The 20,742-nt window shown below is 34.5% G+C and overlaps 1 protein-coding gene across 2 annotated transcripts; it reads right to left on the bottom strand.

Moving 5' to 3' along the window:
* Nucleotides 1-322: 322 nt before the first annotated feature.
* On the bottom strand, nt 323-6,012 carry LOC131644161 (phosphoribosylaminoimidazole carboxylase, chloroplastic). 2 transcript variants are annotated; one of them, XM_058914581.1, is made up of 16 exons: nt 5,514-6,012; nt 5,210-5,425; nt 5,000-5,111; nt 4,763-4,825; nt 4,538-4,676; nt 4,257-4,312; nt 3,797-3,870; nt 3,499-3,646; nt 3,162-3,335; nt 2,586-2,673; nt 2,356-2,472; nt 2,155-2,252; nt 1,944-2,061; nt 1,761-1,855; nt 813-919; nt 323-667 (listed from the first exon to the last, which is right to left on the bottom strand). In XM_058914581.1, the coding sequence occupies exons 1-16, from the start codon at nt 5,714-5,716 to the stop codon at nt 568-570; spliced, it is 1,908 nt and encodes a 635-aa protein (XP_058770564.1). In that variant the 5' UTR covers nt 5,717-6,012; the 3' UTR covers nt 323-567. The 2 variants fall into 2 exon arrangements, with proteins under 2 accessions (XP_058770564.1, XP_058770565.1); XM_058914582.1 differs by having other exon boundaries at nt 2,155-2,249; nt 5,514-6,011.
* Nucleotides 6,013-20,742: the final 14,730 nt, after the last annotated feature.

The following is a 20,742-nucleotide window of genomic DNA, read 5'->3' as shown; positions in this document are numbered from 1 at the left end:
AGGTATCTATGTGTAAGCTTTAGATTCGATATTGTGTTTAGTTTTGATCCTTGCGAAATGTTTTTTTTTTAAATAATAATTTAGGATAACCAACAAAGGTTACATCCAGTTTTATATGAATTGCAGTTTTACCATAACTCTGAAATTGGTAGCATCATGCTTGATAAAAAAGTACAAAAAAATATAACATATTTTTAACTTCTCCATTAGTATCCGTACAGCATACTCAGTTGCCATTGGCTTGACATTTTAAATGCCATGCAAATTTGAGAAACCTACCTCAGAAATACAACAAGCACTACAAAAAGTTACAGGAAGTAAATAACCTGAATTAAGCCTCAATTAGGTGTGTTTAATTCTGCAGTTAACCAACAAAAACATTTAAAGCAACATTACAACAATGAGTGGAATAACAAATAGATGCAAAGACTCTGGAAACTAATTCTACTAGACTATATTTTCTCCTCTCCTGCTAACTACTAACTGATACACCGGGTCTAAAAACTCTGTACTTGTCCAAAAATGTGACTAAACCAAAAAGAAGCACAAAATCAATGGGTTGTTCAACTAATTACTATGGTTTAAGTAGGATTCCCAACCAATTTTTTCTAACTTCTCTCCTTTCCTCAATACGCTTTCTTTTTGGTCCTCTTGATATTGGATCATCCTGCATAGCAATATAAATGTTACATCAATGTAAGTGGGAAGTGTAAAAAAAATTCCGCTTTTTCCTTTATGTGAATTTTATATTTCAATATACAAATTTTAGATCACAGATTCACATGAAGGAAGAGAGGCAGAGAGAGGCTGACCTTGACATTAGATTTTCATCTGCAACACTCAATATCCTCACTGCCAACAGCCCAGCATTTGTTGCATTATTAACAGCAACGGTGGCAACAGGGACACCTCTTGGCATCTACACACCCAACAATCATATTTTTTTGTAAGAAACAATTACATGTAGAGTATAAGTAATTGCAAAAATACCATTCCTACAGTGGACATGAATCCTGATTAGTCTGCTAGAAGATTTTATCAGTCTATATATGGCAATGATCTCACGTCTTTGGTTCATTCACGTCGTGCAATCACTTCCTCAAAGCATAAACATAAACAAAGCAAAGCAAGGCAACACAAGGGTAGTGTCGAAGGGATGGGAGGATATTGTTACAAGAAATGTGTAAGAAAAGGGGTGCAAGGGAAAACGTGAAGATAAGTCTTGATTGGTTTTTAGCATCTAGCAAGTATAGTGATTGAAAATCTGCCTTAAAATGTGGATTAACTGATTATCAAAACAACTTCTCAAGTGCTTCAGGATTTAGGTGTTGCCAAACTCATCACTAACCAATTTCTTGGAACTGTTTATGCTTCTCACAACTTTGTTTTTAAAAATACAACCTTTTAAAAGAAAACATCTACTGATCATTTTTTAGTCTTGATCTTGAATAAAGGCATCTTTCATTGACATACAATAACCGACAATATTAACCTTCATAAAATTACCAGACTCCTTAGTGGTGATAGAGACTTCAAAGATAGTACAAATTTTATAGAAATTCTACTAGTCTTTCTGTCAACTTACAAAAAAACGACATAAAATCGTTCACTCACGAGGATTCCCAGTTAAAAAAAAAACATTGATCGTAATCTTTTAAAAAGAAGTATAATACTAAATATTATCTTATTTCATTAGAAAAGCAATTATATGGAGCGCAGAAAGTAAGAATCGAATATGTAAAGATCACTGAAATCTGTACCTGGACAATTGACAAGAGTGAATCAACTCCGTCGAGGGTAGAACCACGTACAGGAACACCAACTACAGGCAAGGGGGTCATAGCAGCCACCATTCCTGAGATTTGGAAACTTAATCAATAATAAATGCCATTAAGACAGTTGATCTTTGCGTTAATTATACAAACACACTTGAAGCAATTTACCAGGCAAGTGTGCTGCACCACCAGCACCAGCAATTATAACTTGAATGCCTCGTTGATGAGCAGATGAGGCATAATGAAACATCAGATCTGGAGTTCGATGTGCTGAAACTATTCTTACCTGAAATTTGATATATGAAATGAACATCTAGGTATCACTAAACAACTTGACACAGGATGGTCCCTTCCCCAGAGGAAATTTAAACAATCTTACCTCATGAGGCACCCCAAACATTTCCAAGATTTTAGCAGCTTCTTTCATAACAGGCAGATCTGAATCAGAGCCCATTATAATCCCCACGCGTGGAGCTACTACATTTAATTTTAATAAACAAAAAAATTGTTATGTGCGGGAATAACAAGTTTTTAACTTTAAAATTCAAATATATTAACATAAAGAGTTTGTGTCAATAACCTGCAGTCTTGTCATCTAATTTTTCCCCTTGTATTATTGTTGCAAGATTGCCTTCAAGATTGCTTAGGGAAGGCCCAACAACTGTTATGTGGCCCATTTTTCGTTGTTTTCTCATTTCTGACACATTATCATTACAAAATATTGTATATTTGGCCATACAGGTTATATCAAGCAGCAACAAATCAGAGGGAACTAAGCAACCTAAAATTGCCACTTAACCACAAATTTACCTGGCTTATCATACCAATGAATAGAAGCACCAGGGATGGTCAATGCCCTCGTCATCAATTGATGAGCCAATTGAAAACCAAGCTCCCCCTAAAATCATTAAGATTTGATGGACAAGAGTCTTAAAAAGTGATACATGAATAGAATGATCTTCAAACAAGTAATGAATGAACTAAAACTAAAGATTACAAGTATACAACTGTCATCCAACTCCGGAGTCCGGACCAAAAGAAAAACGGGGGAAATCGACATATTTTGCTTGGGTTCTAGCACAAAGATTTGACACCTGATTTAGTGTTCTTACATTCTAACAAGCATTTAACTAGAAATTGTGTTATTCCTTTAGCATGAATATAACAGAAATAACTAAATTACTTTTCATTTTTAAATAGTCATTAGGAATTGCACCATTCCCTTCAAACAATGTGCCTAGTGATGATGATGATGAAATATTGTCAATCCCAAGTGAATATGATATTAGTGTCCCACAAAAATGGGCGAAAATGAAACTTCCGCTAACCTTACAATTGAGACTCCTAAAGAAATGAATTTGGATAAAACTTATATGCTAATAATACCTCTTCTTCACCTAATATATTGTACATGATCGCAGCTGGAGTTTTCATAGATGGATTGCCAAGAGGAAGACCAACGACAGCCCGCAAATGTTGCTCATATTGTGAGGTGTAGCAAGATTCAATTGTGTGATGCCCACTGTTGTGAGGTCTAGGTGCAACTTCATTTAATAAAATCTGCCGAGAAACACACACAATCATTATCACTTTTGGATTAACAGACAACATAACACAATTGCAGGAGCATAAAAATTTACTAGTATAAAGAAGCTATTATAGAATTTTAGAAGAACAAAATATTGAGGCACGTTCAGAGTTAATGAACTAATAAATTCACAACCTGTCCGTCGCCAGTCAAGAACAATTCAACAGCAAACACACCAGCGCCTTCTAAAGAGTTGACAGCATTGAAAGCAACTTCGGTGGCACGCTCCCTAATCTTCCATTTTACATCTGCTGGAGCCTTAACTATGTGACATATGTTGTCCCTAAAACAAACAAAAAAATCCTTAAACAGATGTATAAGGAAAGCTGAAATTGTACATTTTTTATTAGTCTTATCATGATTTATGTTTTGAATCTGGTTCATTTTTTTTTAATGTTCCACATTAATAACATGTACCTGTTCTGCGTATTACCTGTGAATAGTTTCAACAACAGGATAGCATGAAATTGTATTGTCTATCCCTCTCGCAACAATGACAGCTAATTCCTGCCATTAATTTAGGACAAAGAAACACAGGAAAATACATTAAATCACTCAAGAATATGACAAGAATGTTTACTTATAAGAGCATTCAGCATGTGGTGTAAGCACTGTATAGAATTTGAATAAGTAACATCCTAAAACAATTCCCATTTATTGAAAGAAAACCCGATATAGGAGGTCAACACTAGAGATTACACAATAAAAAAGAAGGCACGGTTATCTGATTGAGAACCAATACCATAGTCATCACAAATAAATTGGTCACGGCATACATAAATTTCAGATGTGTTGGCTTAATGCCAGAAATATTGTTTTACATCATACAAATTGTGAATCGTGAATTGGAACCAATTCACTATCACGGTCAATAACAAGATTTAGATACAAACCTTGACAAAAGGTGCCCATTTTTCAGCATATAAATCACGATCAAATCCTCCAAGTGCTGCAAAGTTTGGGGGGAATTTAAAGAATTAAAATAAAATAAATTTGCATATATCAAATAGGCAGAATTTAAATAATTAAAACAAAATAAATTTGCATCTATCAAATAGGCAGAAAACGTTTTTCTTCTACTACTTGAAAGACAACTTGTATTAACTCAAAGAAAAGTTTTTCCTCTTCTCACTTTCTTAAAGAAAGAATAAACATACAGCTAAACACTAATTACCATCCACAGCAGAAGCTAGTTCCTCTTCACTTTTTGCAACTGCATTTCCTCGTCCATCATAAGCTAGTCTCCTACTCTTGATCATAAGAGGATAGCCAAAAAGTTCCCCTGTTTTCTTAGCACCTTCAAGATCATCTAACTGTTCCATGCATTTTTCATTCTATTAATTTGAATCCTAAAGATGAATTTTCAAATATTATTGGAACTGAGAAAAACATTACAAACCCGCATAAATTCAGGAAGTGGAATGCCATGCTTTGAAAAGTGAACCTTTTGTAGATACTTATCCTGTATCATCAAAGAAATAATTAAGAGTTCGACATCATCATTATTCTTGCCTTAACAAGCCTATGAGGAGCACGAAATGATTTCACTATAAAGGCTAAAAATAAAAACATCTAGCCGTAATTTTCTCATCTAACTCTGCAAACCAAAACTTCAAAAACTCCACCAATATAATACCTGAATAATTCGTATAGCAGAGGCTTTAGGTTGACATACAACTCCTTGTTTCTCAAGTTTTTCCAGCGTGGCAACATTGACATGTTCAATTTCAAAAGTTAAAACTCCACACCTGAACACCATTTCAATCCAATACTAGTCAAATGACATACAACTTAAAGTCTCAAAGTAACATATATTACAAAAACACGCCCAAAAAAAAACATGAACCTCTTTGCAAATTCCTCTACTGTTGCACTATCATCAAAACTTCCAACCATGTGTTGATAGGACAAAGAGCTAGCCGGACAATTCTCCTGAGGATCTAAAACCACGATCTTAATTGCCATCTTAGACGCAGCTTGACAAAGCATGCGACCGAGTTGACCTCCACCCAAAACCCCAACAATCGTTTCTGATAGTCCATGAACAGCTGATTCTTCATTTCTACACACACAACATTAAGATTGTAAACATTGCATTAATTTGTGACAAGTATAAAACAAATGCCGTGAATACTAATGCAAAATTGAACCTCGGAGAAACTGCATTAGCTTCGTGTTTTTGTGATGATGCCTGACAAGTGATGCGGGGTTGGTTAGACTGCTTTATCTTGAAAGATAAAATAGGAGTTTGCTCCATGTGGAATGCGAATGAAGAAGAAGGGTGAGAAGGTTTGAAGGGAAAGAATGAAGTGGAAGTGTGTCCTAAAGACACAGTGCGGACGGTGTGAAGCATAGGAAATAGGTCGTGGATGGAAGAAAATGCGAGCGACTGAGGAAGAAGATGGAAGATGAAGAAGATGCAAGAGGTTCAAATATGGTGAGTTATTTTCGTTTTTAGGGTTTTGGTGAAGGAAAGGAATTGAATCAAGGTTCGCTGCGATTTTGGGAAGGTAGAAAACCTAGGTTCCGTGCACTGCGCGCGGAAACAAACAGAAACGAGGGTTTAAACGTGCGTTGAGATGAAGCTAATTGAGTTGAGGTAGCTTTTGGTTTTGCCAGCGTTATCGGTTATTATCACCGTGGAAGCAAAAGTTTCTAAAGCGCTACAGATAAAATTACTTATAAATTTTATTTTTATTTTATAATTAATAAAAAATTGTAATTTATTATGTGTAAATATGTTATATTATGTTTGTGTCTATCTAAAAATTTCCCTATCTTTGATCAAAAAAAAAAATTCCCTATCTTCTAATTTTTTTTTAATAGTTTTTATAGTGTTTTATATTTTTATTTAGAAATTGTACATAAATTTAAAAAAAAAATTACATAAAAAATTAGTTTAAATAATTATCGTTAGTTATTTTAGTTATTCATCTTTTATTATAATTCTTTTTAATTTTTTTTAAAATATTTCATTTTAATTTATTTCAAATAATTTTTTATAAAAAATATTTTTGAGATATATTTTAAAAAAAAATTATGATTTCAACTATATTTTAATTTTTAATAGTCCATATTTATGTTACAAATTATTAAAATTTATCTTTTAATTTATAAAATGCAAATTTAAAAAAAAAATATATTTTAAAAATATTCAAAAAAATCTTTTTTTAAGTGAAACAAACAACCTCTTATATATTTAATGTTGTCTGAAAATTTAGAAGAAAAAAACTTTTATAATGAGGTTTTTCAAAATAAAATAAATTTACTTTTGCATAAACAAATAACCCAATTCAAAGATGTAACACTCCAAATTCATACATCTAGAATTATCAAGTTTAAGGTGTTAATGTTGACACTGGACATAATACAATAGTACGCATCCACCATGAGTACTTGAACATCGCGCATACATAACATAAGTACGTTTATAGTATAAGATGTTTGATAATAAAAATACATAGCAAAATAAATATAAATGAGACAAGTTATTCATCTTTCTACGACATTTTGTCGTTTCCTTTGCTCGTCACCTGCTTATCTGAAAATAATCAACAACAATAGGGTGAGATGTTACATCTTAGCGTGAAGTTCCAATTAAATCATAAGTCGACTCGGCTCTAGGGTTGCCTAAAACTATCACGACTCTCTAGTCATAATACTTACGGAATTAACTGTAATAAAATACAACTGAGGTATAAAACCTCCTACTATCTATGTGAGAGTATCCAACATACTCACCTTTACGGCCATTCCAGGAAAGGTTTTTTGTCCAAAGAACTAACTGCATTTTGCCCAAATCAAGGAGTGCGGGCATCACATTACGTGCCACATAGAAGTGCAAGTTGAATACATATCTCACATAGTAAAATCGTCTCATTTGAGATTCATCCCATCGTACTACACCCTTGTCAGGAAGTGCAATTATCGCATTACATCCCGTCTGGGAGTGCGATCCCACATTACGCCCCCTTTCGAAGTGAGATTTTCTTATCGCACCCTTATAAGAGTGCGATTAAACTCATTCAGGATAGGTACATATTCATACGATCAAAGTACGACTCGACACTTCACATTTCCTACTAGGGTTATTATCACCTCAGTTGTTCACTTTACTTTGTTACTTGAATTACACACGATTGGGTCTTATAATGATTACCCTATGTTTATTTAAATTCTTGAATGTTATACCAATATGATTCAATCCATTGGAACAAGGCACGATGACTGTTATGACTTTGTTTGAATGAATCAAGAAGTTTCCTTAAGTTTGGGGTCAACATGGTCAGGTCGCGCATCCCAACACGGGCGTGCCAGCCTGAGTTATACACAAATACATGTTGTTTTCATTTATTTTATATAGAAACATAGCACATAAATAAGCATGAAAAGGCATGGTCAACTCACAAAGAACCAACATGCATGCAAGCATTATCAAAGCATCACCATAGGATAGAGATTTAAACTAGCTTTCCAATGCATCTGATTGCATCTCATTTTTAATTATGAAACTCAAGATACGTTAATTCCAATTCTACTTCAAATTTTCCAAGTCAATAAGTGGCAATTGATTTCCAATATGTGGTAATCGATTACCAGCCCCCAAAACGGTCTCTAAACCCTATTCTTATGCAGGTAATTGATTATCACAACACCCAAACTAAAAATACCTAGTTTTTGCATACAACTCATTTTCAGAACCTCCCACATCATTCTTAATCATCCAACTCAGCTCCAAATGCATAACAATCAACTAGAACACATATATAGCCCACAAGTTCACATGACAATAGGTTTTAACACATAATCATGTCAAGGAATTAATCAAACATGCATTAAAATAAAGGTTAAAAACCTAAATTCTAAAATGCAATAAACTAGATGGTTATTCCAAATTGAAACCTTAAGGGAACCCCACCTTAGAGTTTCAAAATCAAATTTGGAGATGATGGTAAGAAGGTTGAGATGATCTTTGATAAACAACCTCTTACTAGCTTGTATGCACTCTTAATGTTCCATCAATCTTCACATGCTATTAAACTCGTTCATGTATCCAAAACCTCCTCTCGTTCTTCTCTCTCTATATGGCCTATCTCTCTCTCTATCTCTATCTCTTTGTCTCTTTATCTCTATCTCTCTCATCTCTTTGAGAAATTTCTTAACTTTAAAGTGAGAAGTGATTTTGGAAAATGAGAAAATCCTTCCTATTTCGGGCTTTTATAGTTGGTCTTGGAATTTCCACTATCACTTTTGCTTCTTAAGGGTAATTACTAAACCATGCCACTTTCACTAAATATGGATTAGGATGATTAGATTAGTGCTCATAATCTCCTTATTAGACATTAATCTATCATTTAAATGAATGATAACATGCTTAGAGAACCTAGGGTATTAATTTATCTTATTATTATTAATTTAAAAAAATCAAAATTTTAAGACCTAAGCTCTCTCTAGTAAAAACTAGCTGATAAATATTTGATATTGGTAGTTTATAGTTGATAGTTATTAGTTAACGATTGATGACTGATATTTAATAAGTTAATTGAAATGTTTGAAAACTAAGTGGTCTCATTAACTAATGAATATAAAATGATATAAAAATATATTTAAATTATTAATCTAGAGGGTCCATTATTTTATTTTATTTTTGATAAATCATTAAAATATGATAAAGTTCACGCAAAAAATCATGAAAAAATATTGAAGCTGTTATGAATAAATATTGTGGATGTCCATATATATTCTTATCTTTCATCTTCATATTCCTTATTAAGTGGTATAGTAAGGTTATGATTTTTCATCTTCCTAATATCCTATAAATAGATACCACTTTGCAATGTAAAGAGAACTACTTGAAAGATGATAATACAATATTACATTTTCTCTACTCTTTCTCTCCTTCATCTCTATATTGTTTTGGTTAATTTTATAACACGTTATCAGCACGAAGCTCTACCAAACTTGGAAGAAAAAAATTTTGAAGTCCTAAGTGTTAGAGGTAATATTAGGTAATTATTTTATTATTTTTCTTTCTCATTATCCGTGTTGAATTTTGATATTATATCTTATTAGATTATCAATATTCTCTAAATGATTACAAAATAACGTGTTTGTTATATAGTTCCTGAAGAACTTAACAAATATCCATTAAAGATAGTATTAAGTTTGTTATATAGTTCTTGAAGAACATATCAAATATCCTAGAAGGATAATATTGAGTTTGATATATAATTTCTGAAGAACTACAAAATGTGATTGAGTTCATGAAGAACTATTGTGATTGAGTTCCTGAAGAACTACCCACACACAATTTTTTTTATCACTACGAAGATCAATTGTGATATATAATTCCCGAAGAGTTAAAGTTTTAAAATAAGGATTTATCACATCTTAAAATATTGTATCTATAATATTAGAAGAATTTCATCATGATATTATTGAATCCTAGAAGGATTGCATCTATACTAATAACATATCCCTGAAGGATTGCTCAAAGAATAATTTGTGAATACAAGATTACACTCAAAGAGGTTTTTGATTTATGGCAAACTCAAATGAGCATTCAAACAACAAGGAGGAATCAGAAAAGCAAAGCATTTGATCACTCATGAAAGCACAAGGTGATCCACTATGCATATAAGTCGACTCAACACAAGCTGGACATGAAAAATGCAGAAAATCAGCAGTTAGGTCGACCTACGGTCAATCTAGGTCGACCTAAAATGAAGGAAAATCCATATACCTCTGCTAGGTCGACTCACAGACCATTTAGGTCGACTCAAAATGAAGAAATCTTCATATCAGTCTGCTAGGTCGACCTACATGGCAACTAGGTCGACCTAATCTGTGAAAATGTCCCCAGAATGCATCAGAAGAGGATTCTGGTCGACCTACTCCTTCAACAGGTCGACCTAACTGGGAGCAAAATTCTGCAAGCTCTGTTAGGTCGACCTAAGCACTACAAGTGGTCGACCTAACTGATCAAGAAAGTTCAAAAATCAGTTTTTCTTGTTTCTAACTGTTATGCAATCATATATATTGTACAAGGGTAATTATTCAAGCAACACCAACGACTGAAAGATACACAAACGCTTCTCATCTTCGTTCTTCATCATCTCCAACACAATTACACATAATCATTCTTGCGTTGCGGGTTAGTGATGAGTTCGATAACGTCCATGGAACGGAATTGAAGATTCCTAGTGGGTGAAGGTTTGTGGGGTTTGTTGGTGAATAAAATCTGCGGGTTTTGTCCTCCACGACGGGTGGTTCTTGGGGGTTTTTATCAAGAGGCGTTCATTGAGGATTCGGCTGAGTGTAACGATTGAGGAACGGGGAGTTCAAGGAATCAAGACACTGCAGAAGGGAATCAAAGTGAAGCTCTTGGATAACCTTGATCTGGCTCAAGATTAAGGGGGAAGAAGATTCAAAGGATCGACATAATTGGTTTATCGTTTATCGCTTTGTTATCTTCTTTGTATATACTACTTTCAACATTAATGAAAGATTACCCAATTTCAATTTGGAATTGGGGGCAGACGTAGTCGTAGCGAGGACGATCGACGAACTGCCTAAACAAATATCGTGTTCTTGTCGCTTTTACTTTCTCTTTTACTTTCTGTTCATAATTGGTTATAAGTGCAAAATTGATCAACGATTCAAGTGTTAAAATTGTGAATTAAAGTTCTGCACAAACATCACAATTCACCACAACTTGAATCACTATCAATTTGAACCTATCACCAAGTGTTTGTGTTTTTGCTTAATCCAATCTTACTGCATTGCAAATCAAAGTTGTCAATCTAGAAGTTAATTGGATTTCAGTTGTTAAACGTATTGGTTAGCTATCATATTACTTCACCATCAATTCCACTTACTCTTTGGTTTTGAAACACATACGACCTTTGCAATAGCGGTCCAGAATAGACGCAAGTCGATTCAGAACCGCTTTCGCTCGAGTCTGTAGAAAAATCTGTAAAAACTTAGTGAGATCTATTCACCCCCCCCCCCTCTAGATCTATAGGCCAGCGTCTAACAAGTGGCATCAAGAGCTCTGGTTTATTCCGTGCTACGTGAAACACTTATTGGAAAGATGGCTTCTGGACCTAAAGGGGCTCATAATAGAGCTCCAGTTTTCAACGGAGAAAACTACGGCTATTGGAAGGATTGTATGTGTGTCCATATCAATGCAATTGATAGGAACATCTGGACAGCTATTGTCAATGGTCCATTTCAGATCACTATGACAAATGCAGCTGGTGCAGTTGTTCCAAAACCAGAAGATACTTGGAATGCTGAAGATGAAAAGAAATATGCATACGATTGGAAAGCGAGAAACATTCTAATCTCAGCTCTAGGAGTTGATGAATACTATCGCGTTTCCCATTGTAGATTAGCTAAAGCTATGTGGGACACATTGCAAGTTGCCCACGAGGGAACGGATGATGTCAAACTAGCTAGGATCAATACGTTAACTCAAGAGTTCGAACTTTTCCACATGGAAGATGGTGAAACCATCGAAAGCATGCAGAAAAGATTCGTTCACCTGAAAAATCGATTAAATTCTCTTGATAGACCTGTTTCCAATGCAGTTGCTACTAACAAAATCTTAAGGTGTTTGAACAGGGAATGGCAGCCCAAAGTTACAGCAATTAAGGAAGCAAATGATCTCAACACTTTAGACATTACCACTCTCTTTGGTAAACTAGAGGAACATGAACAGCATCTTAAATGCCTTGACATGCATGAGAAGAGGACAAAGAAAGAAAAGAACATGGAAAAAGAGGTAGAGAAGAAGTCAATAGCTCTAAAAGCTTCGAGCTCCGAGACCTCAAAACGAGAGCCAAAGGATAGTGACACAAGTGATGACGAAGACTCCGATGATGAGGAAATGGGACTGTTTGTGCGAAGATACAACAAATATCTAAAGAAAAATGGAGCAAAACATTCCGACAAAGGATTGATCAACTATAGAAAGCAATCAAACATGTTCAAACAAGATGACGACAACAAAGGAAAGATCAAAGGTCTTTGCTTCAATTGTGGGAAAGCCGGTCACTACAAACCGGATTGTCCATACCTTAAGAAAGAAAATGAGAAGAACCAAAGCAAAGGTCATAACAAATCTAAAAGAGCTTACATAGCATGGGAAAGTGATTCATCTAGTGAAAGCTCGTCAAGCGATGAAGAAGAATCAGCAAACATATGTTTCATGGCTCATCAAAACAAGAAAAAGAAAGCTGTAAGTCATCTTAAACCTGAACTCGTAGATAAGGTATCTCATTCTCAACTAAAACTTGCTTTTGAAGAATTACATAGAGATGCAATTAAAGCTTTCAAACTTTTGGCCTCAAATAAGAAAATATTTTCATATCTTGAATCAAAAGTTGAGAAAACCGAAAGGGATATGGAAGCTTTAAAACAATCTATGCTAGACATTCAAAAGGACAAAGTTGAATTAGATCCTACATCATGGTTTGGTTGTGAGACATGTCACATTTGGCAAAAAGAAGTGAGAGATCTAAAAGCCAAGTTAGACAAGGCTCTACAACCAAAAGTGACTTTTGCGGTTGATCCAAACAAGTTCAAAAGATCGTATACTCCTTTATATAGTAAATACACTTTTGTACCAAAAGTATCAACTAGCAAAACTCCATATTCTCATCATATTACCTGTCATTATTGTTGCAAAAAGGGACATACCATTGAAAAATGCAAATTTAGGAGAATTTTAGTTCCTAAAGGAGTATTTCAATGGTTGCCTAAGTGCAACAAATTGTGTACTCACCATCCAGGACCCAATGAAGATTGGGGACCTTCTACTCTAATTTAATCTCGCAGGAAAAGTGTCTTGACATCGCCGAACGGTGGTAGTTCCTTGACAGCTGGTGCTCAAGACACATATAGGTAGACATACCAATTTTGATATGTCATCTATGAAGATAGTTTGAAGAATCAATACTAGACAAGTTTTTCGCAAAAATCAACCTGTGAAACATTCCATCAAATCAATTCATTATCAAATCTAGGAGTATGGCACACTGACAAGAAGACTCCACACAATGATGACAAAACACCTACATATTGAGAAAGCGGTAACATGTTTATTGTTCACTTCCAAAAATTTTATTGATGCTATAATATGCTATCAATTAACATGCTTATAGTGACATCATGTGCTCTTATCTACTCTTCTCAAATACTTATGTATATTTGTTCATCATTTCATTCATAACATACAATGGTTGTGCATTCAAGCAAATGACAAAACAAAAATACATCATATAGAAACATTTCTAAGGCATTTTCATCATTGAAAGAAACTTAGGTCGACCTACCCTGTATTTGAGTCGACCTACATAAGAAGCTTCTTTAGAAAAACCAAAAAGGTCCAGTTGCGTCGACCTACTCACAATTTAGGTCGACCTAATTTGGTCATTTGTATTGTTACTTCTGTTAGGTCGACCCAGCTTCACTTTAGGTCGACCTACTGCGTAAATTTTTCCATATTTGGGCCTGTTAGGTCGACCCGACCCAATATCATGCATTCAAAACATTCCATTCTTGCATTCCCTCTCATTCTCATCTCTTTTGGTACGGCTAACCCTAATTCCTCAAACTCTAAACTATCAAAAATCATCCCTCTCTCACTCAAAGCATCTCCAATCATGCCTCCAAAATCAAGAAAAGGAAAGGAAATTGCTTCCAGTTCATCATCTCAACCGGTAAGTGCTCTTGTTCATCCTGATTGTAGAGAAAACTTTGAGAAGTGGCAGATGAAAAGGAAAATTGTTAAGCAATATACTTATGATCCAAATCTTGTCGAAAACATGCATATCCCTGATGTCGCTGCGTTAATTGAACATCAAAATATTCATCCCTTATTGCAATGTGATACCCCGTACTGTGAAAATACCGTTAGGGCTTTCTATGCAGTATTTTCAAAAGGAGACGGTTGTAATTTCCGTTTCAAAATGGGATCTAGATCGCATGTTGTCGACAAACGGGTCTGGATTAGTATCTTTGGTCTGACAATCGTTGGTGATGAACTCCGTATGGTAGACGGGGATGTACCGGGAAACTATGACCATGAGGCCTACATGAAGTCAATCCTCAAAGATCCTTCCGTATTTGACAGACCAAATGAAACAATAACAGCTGGTCATTTGAAGCGAGATCCTAGGCTCTTGAACTGGGTAATCTCAAGAATCATTCGACCAAGGGCAGGAGGATATTCGAGAATTGAGAGAAATGAAGTGGTGCTCATGTATCTGCTGCAAAATAGAACGCGTTTACACTGGCCTCACTTCCTAGCTGCTAAGTTTCATGAGGTCAAACAGAAAACTACAGCCCTGTGTTATGGTTCAATCATTCAAACAATTGTCAATCACTTTGGTATGCGACTTGATCACTTACACTACACTCGCGTACATCAATCCCAGGAATTCTCACAAACCACCTTGACTCTCATGGGATATCATTGGAATCCTGTTAGGAAAACCTATTATCTCATTCAAAAAGGAACAGGGAAGGTTATCTACAACTATGATGATCCTACGGAGTTTGGAAACAATGTAGGAAATGAGGAAGAGGGAAACGATCAAGAAATAGCAAATGAGGAGGATCAAACCATGGAAGACATAGCTCATGACACAGATCCAAATTGGCAATATGTTCCGTCTCAACAGGAAGAAGTTCCTTGGGGATACACTGCTCCACCTCCTCCTGATCAATCCAACATAATATCTATGCTTGAAGCTATGCAACTTCAACAACAGCAGAACTTTGAAACTCAACAGCTTCAATTTCAAACAATGCAGCAGCTTCAACAAGATAGATATGAGGAACAACAACGTCAATACCAATCTCTGTACGGCTTGGTTCAGGAACAAAGGAACGATTTTGAAACGTTTGCATCCAACTCCATATTGAGGCAGAATCAGTTTGAGGAAACGGCATTGCATCGTCATGCTAACATCAGCCAAAGCTTCAACACTCTTAACATGTCTGTGCTGGATTTGTTGGAACAGGTTGAAGAAGACCGACCTCATACATTTCAAAGAGGAAGAGGAAGAAGGGGCAGGCGTTAGGACATATCGTTTATCATATCATCATTTCATTGCATTTCATGCCATTAAGTCTTTTTTTTGTTTGTTTTGTTGTTAAATGATGTAGCACTCTATGTTCTCTTTTATAATTCTCTTGAACTACTATGTATGTTGTTAGCTTGCTTTAAAACATGATTAGCTCTTATGATTTCACCATTTACATGTTATCTATCTCTATGACTACCAGTGTTCTTTATTTTTCTTGTTTCTCTCCTACTCTGCTCTCTGTGTTTCTCTTTTTGATGTTGTCAAAGGGGGAGATAGATACAATAGATGCTGAGTGTACGGGGGAGCCTTGGTGAGAGATTGCCCTGTTGAGAGATAGATGCTGGATGTACGGGGGAGCTCTGTTGAGTCCTTGTCAGCTTTTGACTATTGGTTTGCCATCATCAAAAAGGGGGAGTATGTGAATACAAGATTACACTCAAAGAGGTTTTTGATTTATGGCAAACTCAAATGAGCATTCAAACAACAAGGAGGAATCAGAAAAGCAAAGCATTTGATCACTCATGAAAGCACAAGGTGATCCACTATGCATATAAGTCGACTCAACACAAGCTGGACATGAAAAATGCAGAAAATCAGCAGTTAGGTCGACCTACGGTCAATCTAGGTCGACCTAAAATGAAGGAAAATCCATATACCTCTGCTAGGTCGACTCACAGACCATTTAGGTCGACTCAAAATGAAGAAATCTTCATATCAGTCTGCTAGGTCGACCTACATGGCAACTAGGTCGACCTAATCTGTGAAAATGTCCCCAGAATGCATCAGAAGAGGATTCTGGTCGACCTACTCCTTCAACAGGTCGACCTAACTGGGAGCAAAATTCTGCAAGCTCTGTTAGGTCGACCTAAGCACTACAAGTGGTCGACCTAACTGATCAAGAAAGTTCAAAAATCAGTTTTTCTTGTTTCTAACTGTTATGCAATCATATATATTGTACAAGGGTAATTATTCAAGCAACACCAACGACTGAAAGATACACAAACGCTTCTCATCTTCGTTCTTCATCATCTCCAACACAATTACACATAATCATTCTTGCGTTGCGGGTTAGTGATGAGTTCGATAACGTCCATGGAACGGAATTGAAGATTCCTAGTGGGTGAAGGTTTGTGGGGTTTGTTGGTGAATAAAATCTGCGGGTTTTGTCCTCCACGACGGGTGGTTCTTGGGGGTTTTTATCAAGAGGCGTTCATTGAGGATTCGGCTGAGTGTAACGATTGAGGAACGGGGAGTTCAAGGAATCAAGACACTGCAGAAGGGAATCAAAGTGAAGCTCTTGGATAACCTTGATCTGGCTCAAGATTAAGGGGGAAGAAGATTCAAAGGATCGACATAATTGGTTTATCGTTTATCGCTTTGTTATCTTCTTTGTATATACTACTTTCAACATTAATGAAAGATTACCCAATTTCAATTTGGAATTGGGGGCAGACGTAGTCGTAGCGAGGACGATCGACGAACTGCCTAAACAAATATCGTGTTCTTGTCGCTTTTACTTTCTCTTTTACTTTCTGTTCATAATTGGTTATAAGTGCAAAATTGATCAACGATTCAAGTGTTAAAATTGTGAATTAAAGTTCTGCACAAACATCACAATTCACCACAACTTGAATCACTATCAATTTGAACCTATCACCAAGTGTTTGTGTTTTTGCTTAATCCAATCTTACTGCATTGCAAATCAAAGTTGTCAATCTAGAAGTTAATTGGATTTCAGTTGTTAAACGTATTGGTTAGCTATCATATTACTTCACCATCAATTCCACTTACTCTTTGGTTTTGAAACACATACGACCTTTGCAATAGCGGTCCAGAATAGACGCAAGTCGATTCAGAACCGCTTTCGCTCGAGTCTGTAGAAAAATCTGTAAAAACTTAGTGAGATCTATTCACCCCCCCCCCCTCTAGATCTATAGGCCAGCGTCTAACATAATTTTTAATGACCATTGTTTATGGAAATAGTTTGTGATGTGATATTTGTAGAACTAAAGATTATTAAACTAACTCCAAATTATTGTTCAAAGATTGAGTTTAATCGAATATTGTGTTTATCAATAATTGATGAATTCCAGAAGAATTCAACGTTCAATACTTAAGATTATATATATTTTTTAGATTATTGTTTATAACAAATTATTTTTATAGTTCCTGAAGAACTTATCCATCCCTGAAGGATAGTGAATCAAATTAATTATATGACGATATAATTTTAGTGATATAATATTGTTTGATTAAATATGTTTAATTTTATAAGGGGTAACTGTTTGATACTTATATGATCATATGTTCATATGAATGTATTTGATTAAAGTGTTTAATAATGAGATACTATTATATTGGTTTTGAATTATACGGGAGGTATTGAATATCTTTGTATTACACAAATGAATTTTGACATAAAATGTATAATAGAAAAGGTATCGATTTTTCTCTCGGGCTTGTACTACACTTATATTATACAATTTAAGCACATGTTATTGTAAACCAGTAGTTTACTTAAATGTGTCATTGGTAAAACCGGTTGGGTCATCTTGGATATAATATGATGCGAATAATTTGTATTGAAGAACCAGAAGTTTCTTCAATCCATTAAATTTTTGTGTGTTTCTAAAGGAAAATGAAAATTTGAGAAATTGCATTTTTATGATATGAATTGTTGCATAGACTAAAATAGCATGCATATGTCTCTACTCACAACCAAAAGTTTGTGAAATTATTTTCTCAACTAATTAGACTAAGATCTTATTTTTTAGATTTTTTTAGAAATTTCTGTATAAGTATCACATATATTATTAAAATTGATATTAAATATCATGTAATATATGTTCATAAAAAGAAAATGGACCCGGAGATCCATTCTTTAAACGTCTAAAGTTAATTATATGGTTGATACTTATGAGATCATCAATTCTAAATTATATATTTGAAACACCCAAAGTATGATATTAAGATATTTATTCGCATTAAGCCAACAGTATACTATATCTTAGTCCTCCCTAATTTATTCTTATACTTCTCATCTAAGTGAATATTTGGATGTGTTGTGTATCTTCCAATTGCTCCAATATAATACATTAAGATGAGTCACGAAAGAATATTGGAAAAATATAATTAATATGACTCTCAATTTTGAGGATATATTTTGAGAAAATAATCAAATACTGGATTGCAGCCCAGTAGGCTGATTATCACTTGATAAATTAATTTTCCCAATATTAGGGGGAGAGAATAAGCAGCTGAAATCATGAACAAGAAGTTCAAATGAACAACTAAAATCATGAACAAGAAGTTCAAATGAACAATTTAAAATAAATTGTTGTCTTGATCCTCGTACAAATCAATATGAACCAAAAGTTCAAAATATTATTCATTTGCAAAGTTTATGAAATAAATTATCAGCTGATAATACTCCACTCAAAGTTGATTCTCCTATTGGATAATATAATATTGCAAATGAGTTGTTGATGCGCCTGAAGCGTGGTATGAAAGTCGGTTCCAATGTTAAAAGTCCTCTACTAAGAAAAGAAACTAAAAATGACTCAAGTGAGGATATGAAAATGCTAAAAGCACTTTGATCTAATTTAATTTTCAGTTCCAGAAGAACAAATCAAGTACTTGAAATATGAAATAAAGAGATCTCGATAAATTATGTCATGGATGAAATGGAATGGAATCGAAATTGAGATAACTAAATAAAGTCAATATTGACAATGTCTTTGTATACAATATAGCGCTAAAAGTGATCAATGATAACGAGGATCATGAGTCAAAGTCTATTAAAGATTGTAGACTAAGTGAGAATTGGCCAAAATAAATATATTCAATTGAAGAAGAATTAAACTCACTTTACAAGTGACTCACTTTTGGACCTATAGTCTGAACACCTCAAGGTGTGAAACTAATTGGATATAAATGAGTTTTTGTGAAAAAGAAAAATAAGAATGATATGAAGTCTGATTTATTGCTCAATGATTTTCACAAAGACCTAAGATAGATTTTGATAAAAACATATTCACCTGTAGTGGATTCAATCAATTTTTGATTAATTAGTCTTGTAACACATGAAGGACTTAATTTGAACATGATGGATGTAATGACATCTTATTTATATGGTTCACTTAATAGTGACATTTATGTGAAACTCCCTGAAGGGTTCAATATACCAGAGGCACGTAGTTGTGGATCTCGAGAAAACTACTACATAAAATTGAACAAGTCTCTCTATGGGCTGAAAGAATCTGGATGCATGTGGTATAATCGCCTCAGTGAATATTTACTAAATGACGAATATACTAATAACTCAATTTGTCCTTGTATTTTCATAAAATGGTGTGGAAAAGTATTTGCAATAATAGTTGTCTATGTGGATGACATTAGTATTATTGAAACTCCTGAAGAGCTTCCAAAAGCTACAAATTGTTTAAATAAAGATTTTGAGATGAAGGACCTAGAAAAGACAAAATATGTCTAGGTTTCTAAATTGAGCATGTGGACAAAAGAATATTTGTACATCAAAAGGCTATATAGAAAAGTGTTGAAATGATTCTATATGAACAAATGTCACATGTTTCCTACTCCAATATGGTTGTTAGATCATTAGATGTGGAGAAAGATCTTTTTAGGCCTCGAGAAAAGGATAAAAATTGCTTGGTCCAGAAGTACCATATCTTAGTGCAATTGGAGTACTAATGCACCTTGATAAATATACACATCATGATATATCATTTGCGGTCAATCTATAAGTAAGATAGAATTATTCACCTATACGAAGAAATTGGAAAGCGGTCAAACATATACTTCGTTATCTTAGAGATGCAGGTTACTTGTCAGATTCTCACAATGGTAGATCAGAAAGAGGTTATTTATTTACATGTGATGGTACAACCATTTCATGGAGATCTATGAAACAAATCATGGAAACAACTTCATAAAATCCTGCATAAATATTACCACTACATGAAGTCACTTCGAAGAAGACATTTTAAGCAACGACTACAAAGAATATCGTCTCACATGTAAATGTCTGCGTGAGGGGGAGAAATACATATGTTTTGCACTCTTTTTTCCTTCACCATGGTTTTGTCCCATTGGGTTTTCCTGGTAAGGTTTTTAACGAGACAATTCACATTCAAGGGATATTGTACTCTTTTTCCTTCACTAGAATTTTTCCCACTGGGTTTTCTCTAGTAAGGTTTTAACGAGGCATATCCTCAATGGACATCCAAGGGGGAGTGTTATGAATAAATATTGTGGATGTCCATAT

Source organism: Vicia villosa, linkage group LG1, assembly GCF_029867415.1.
Source record: "Vicia villosa cultivar HV-30 ecotype Madison, WI linkage group LG1, Vvil1.0, whole genome shotgun sequence".
In the NCBI taxonomy this organism is placed as follows: Eukaryota; Viridiplantae; Streptophyta; class Magnoliopsida; order Fabales; family Fabaceae; genus Vicia; species Vicia villosa.
The sequence above is the reverse complement of the archived record's forward strand: the minus strand, read 5'-3'. Positions and strand labels throughout refer to the sequence as shown.

Coding starts and splice junctions, on each gene's coding strand:
- LOC131644161 (XM_058914581.1), bottom strand. CDS start 5,716: ATGCTTCACACCGTCCGCACTGTGTCTTTAGGACACACTTCCACTTCA. Junction 4,677..4,762: donor CACTTCCTGAATTTATGCGG/GTTTGTAATGTT, acceptor TGCATGGAACAG/TTAGATGATCTTGAAGGTGC. Junction 3,871..4,256: donor AATGGGCACCTTTTGTCAAG/GTTTGTATCTAA, acceptor AATTAATGGCAG/GAATTAGCTGTCATTGTTGC.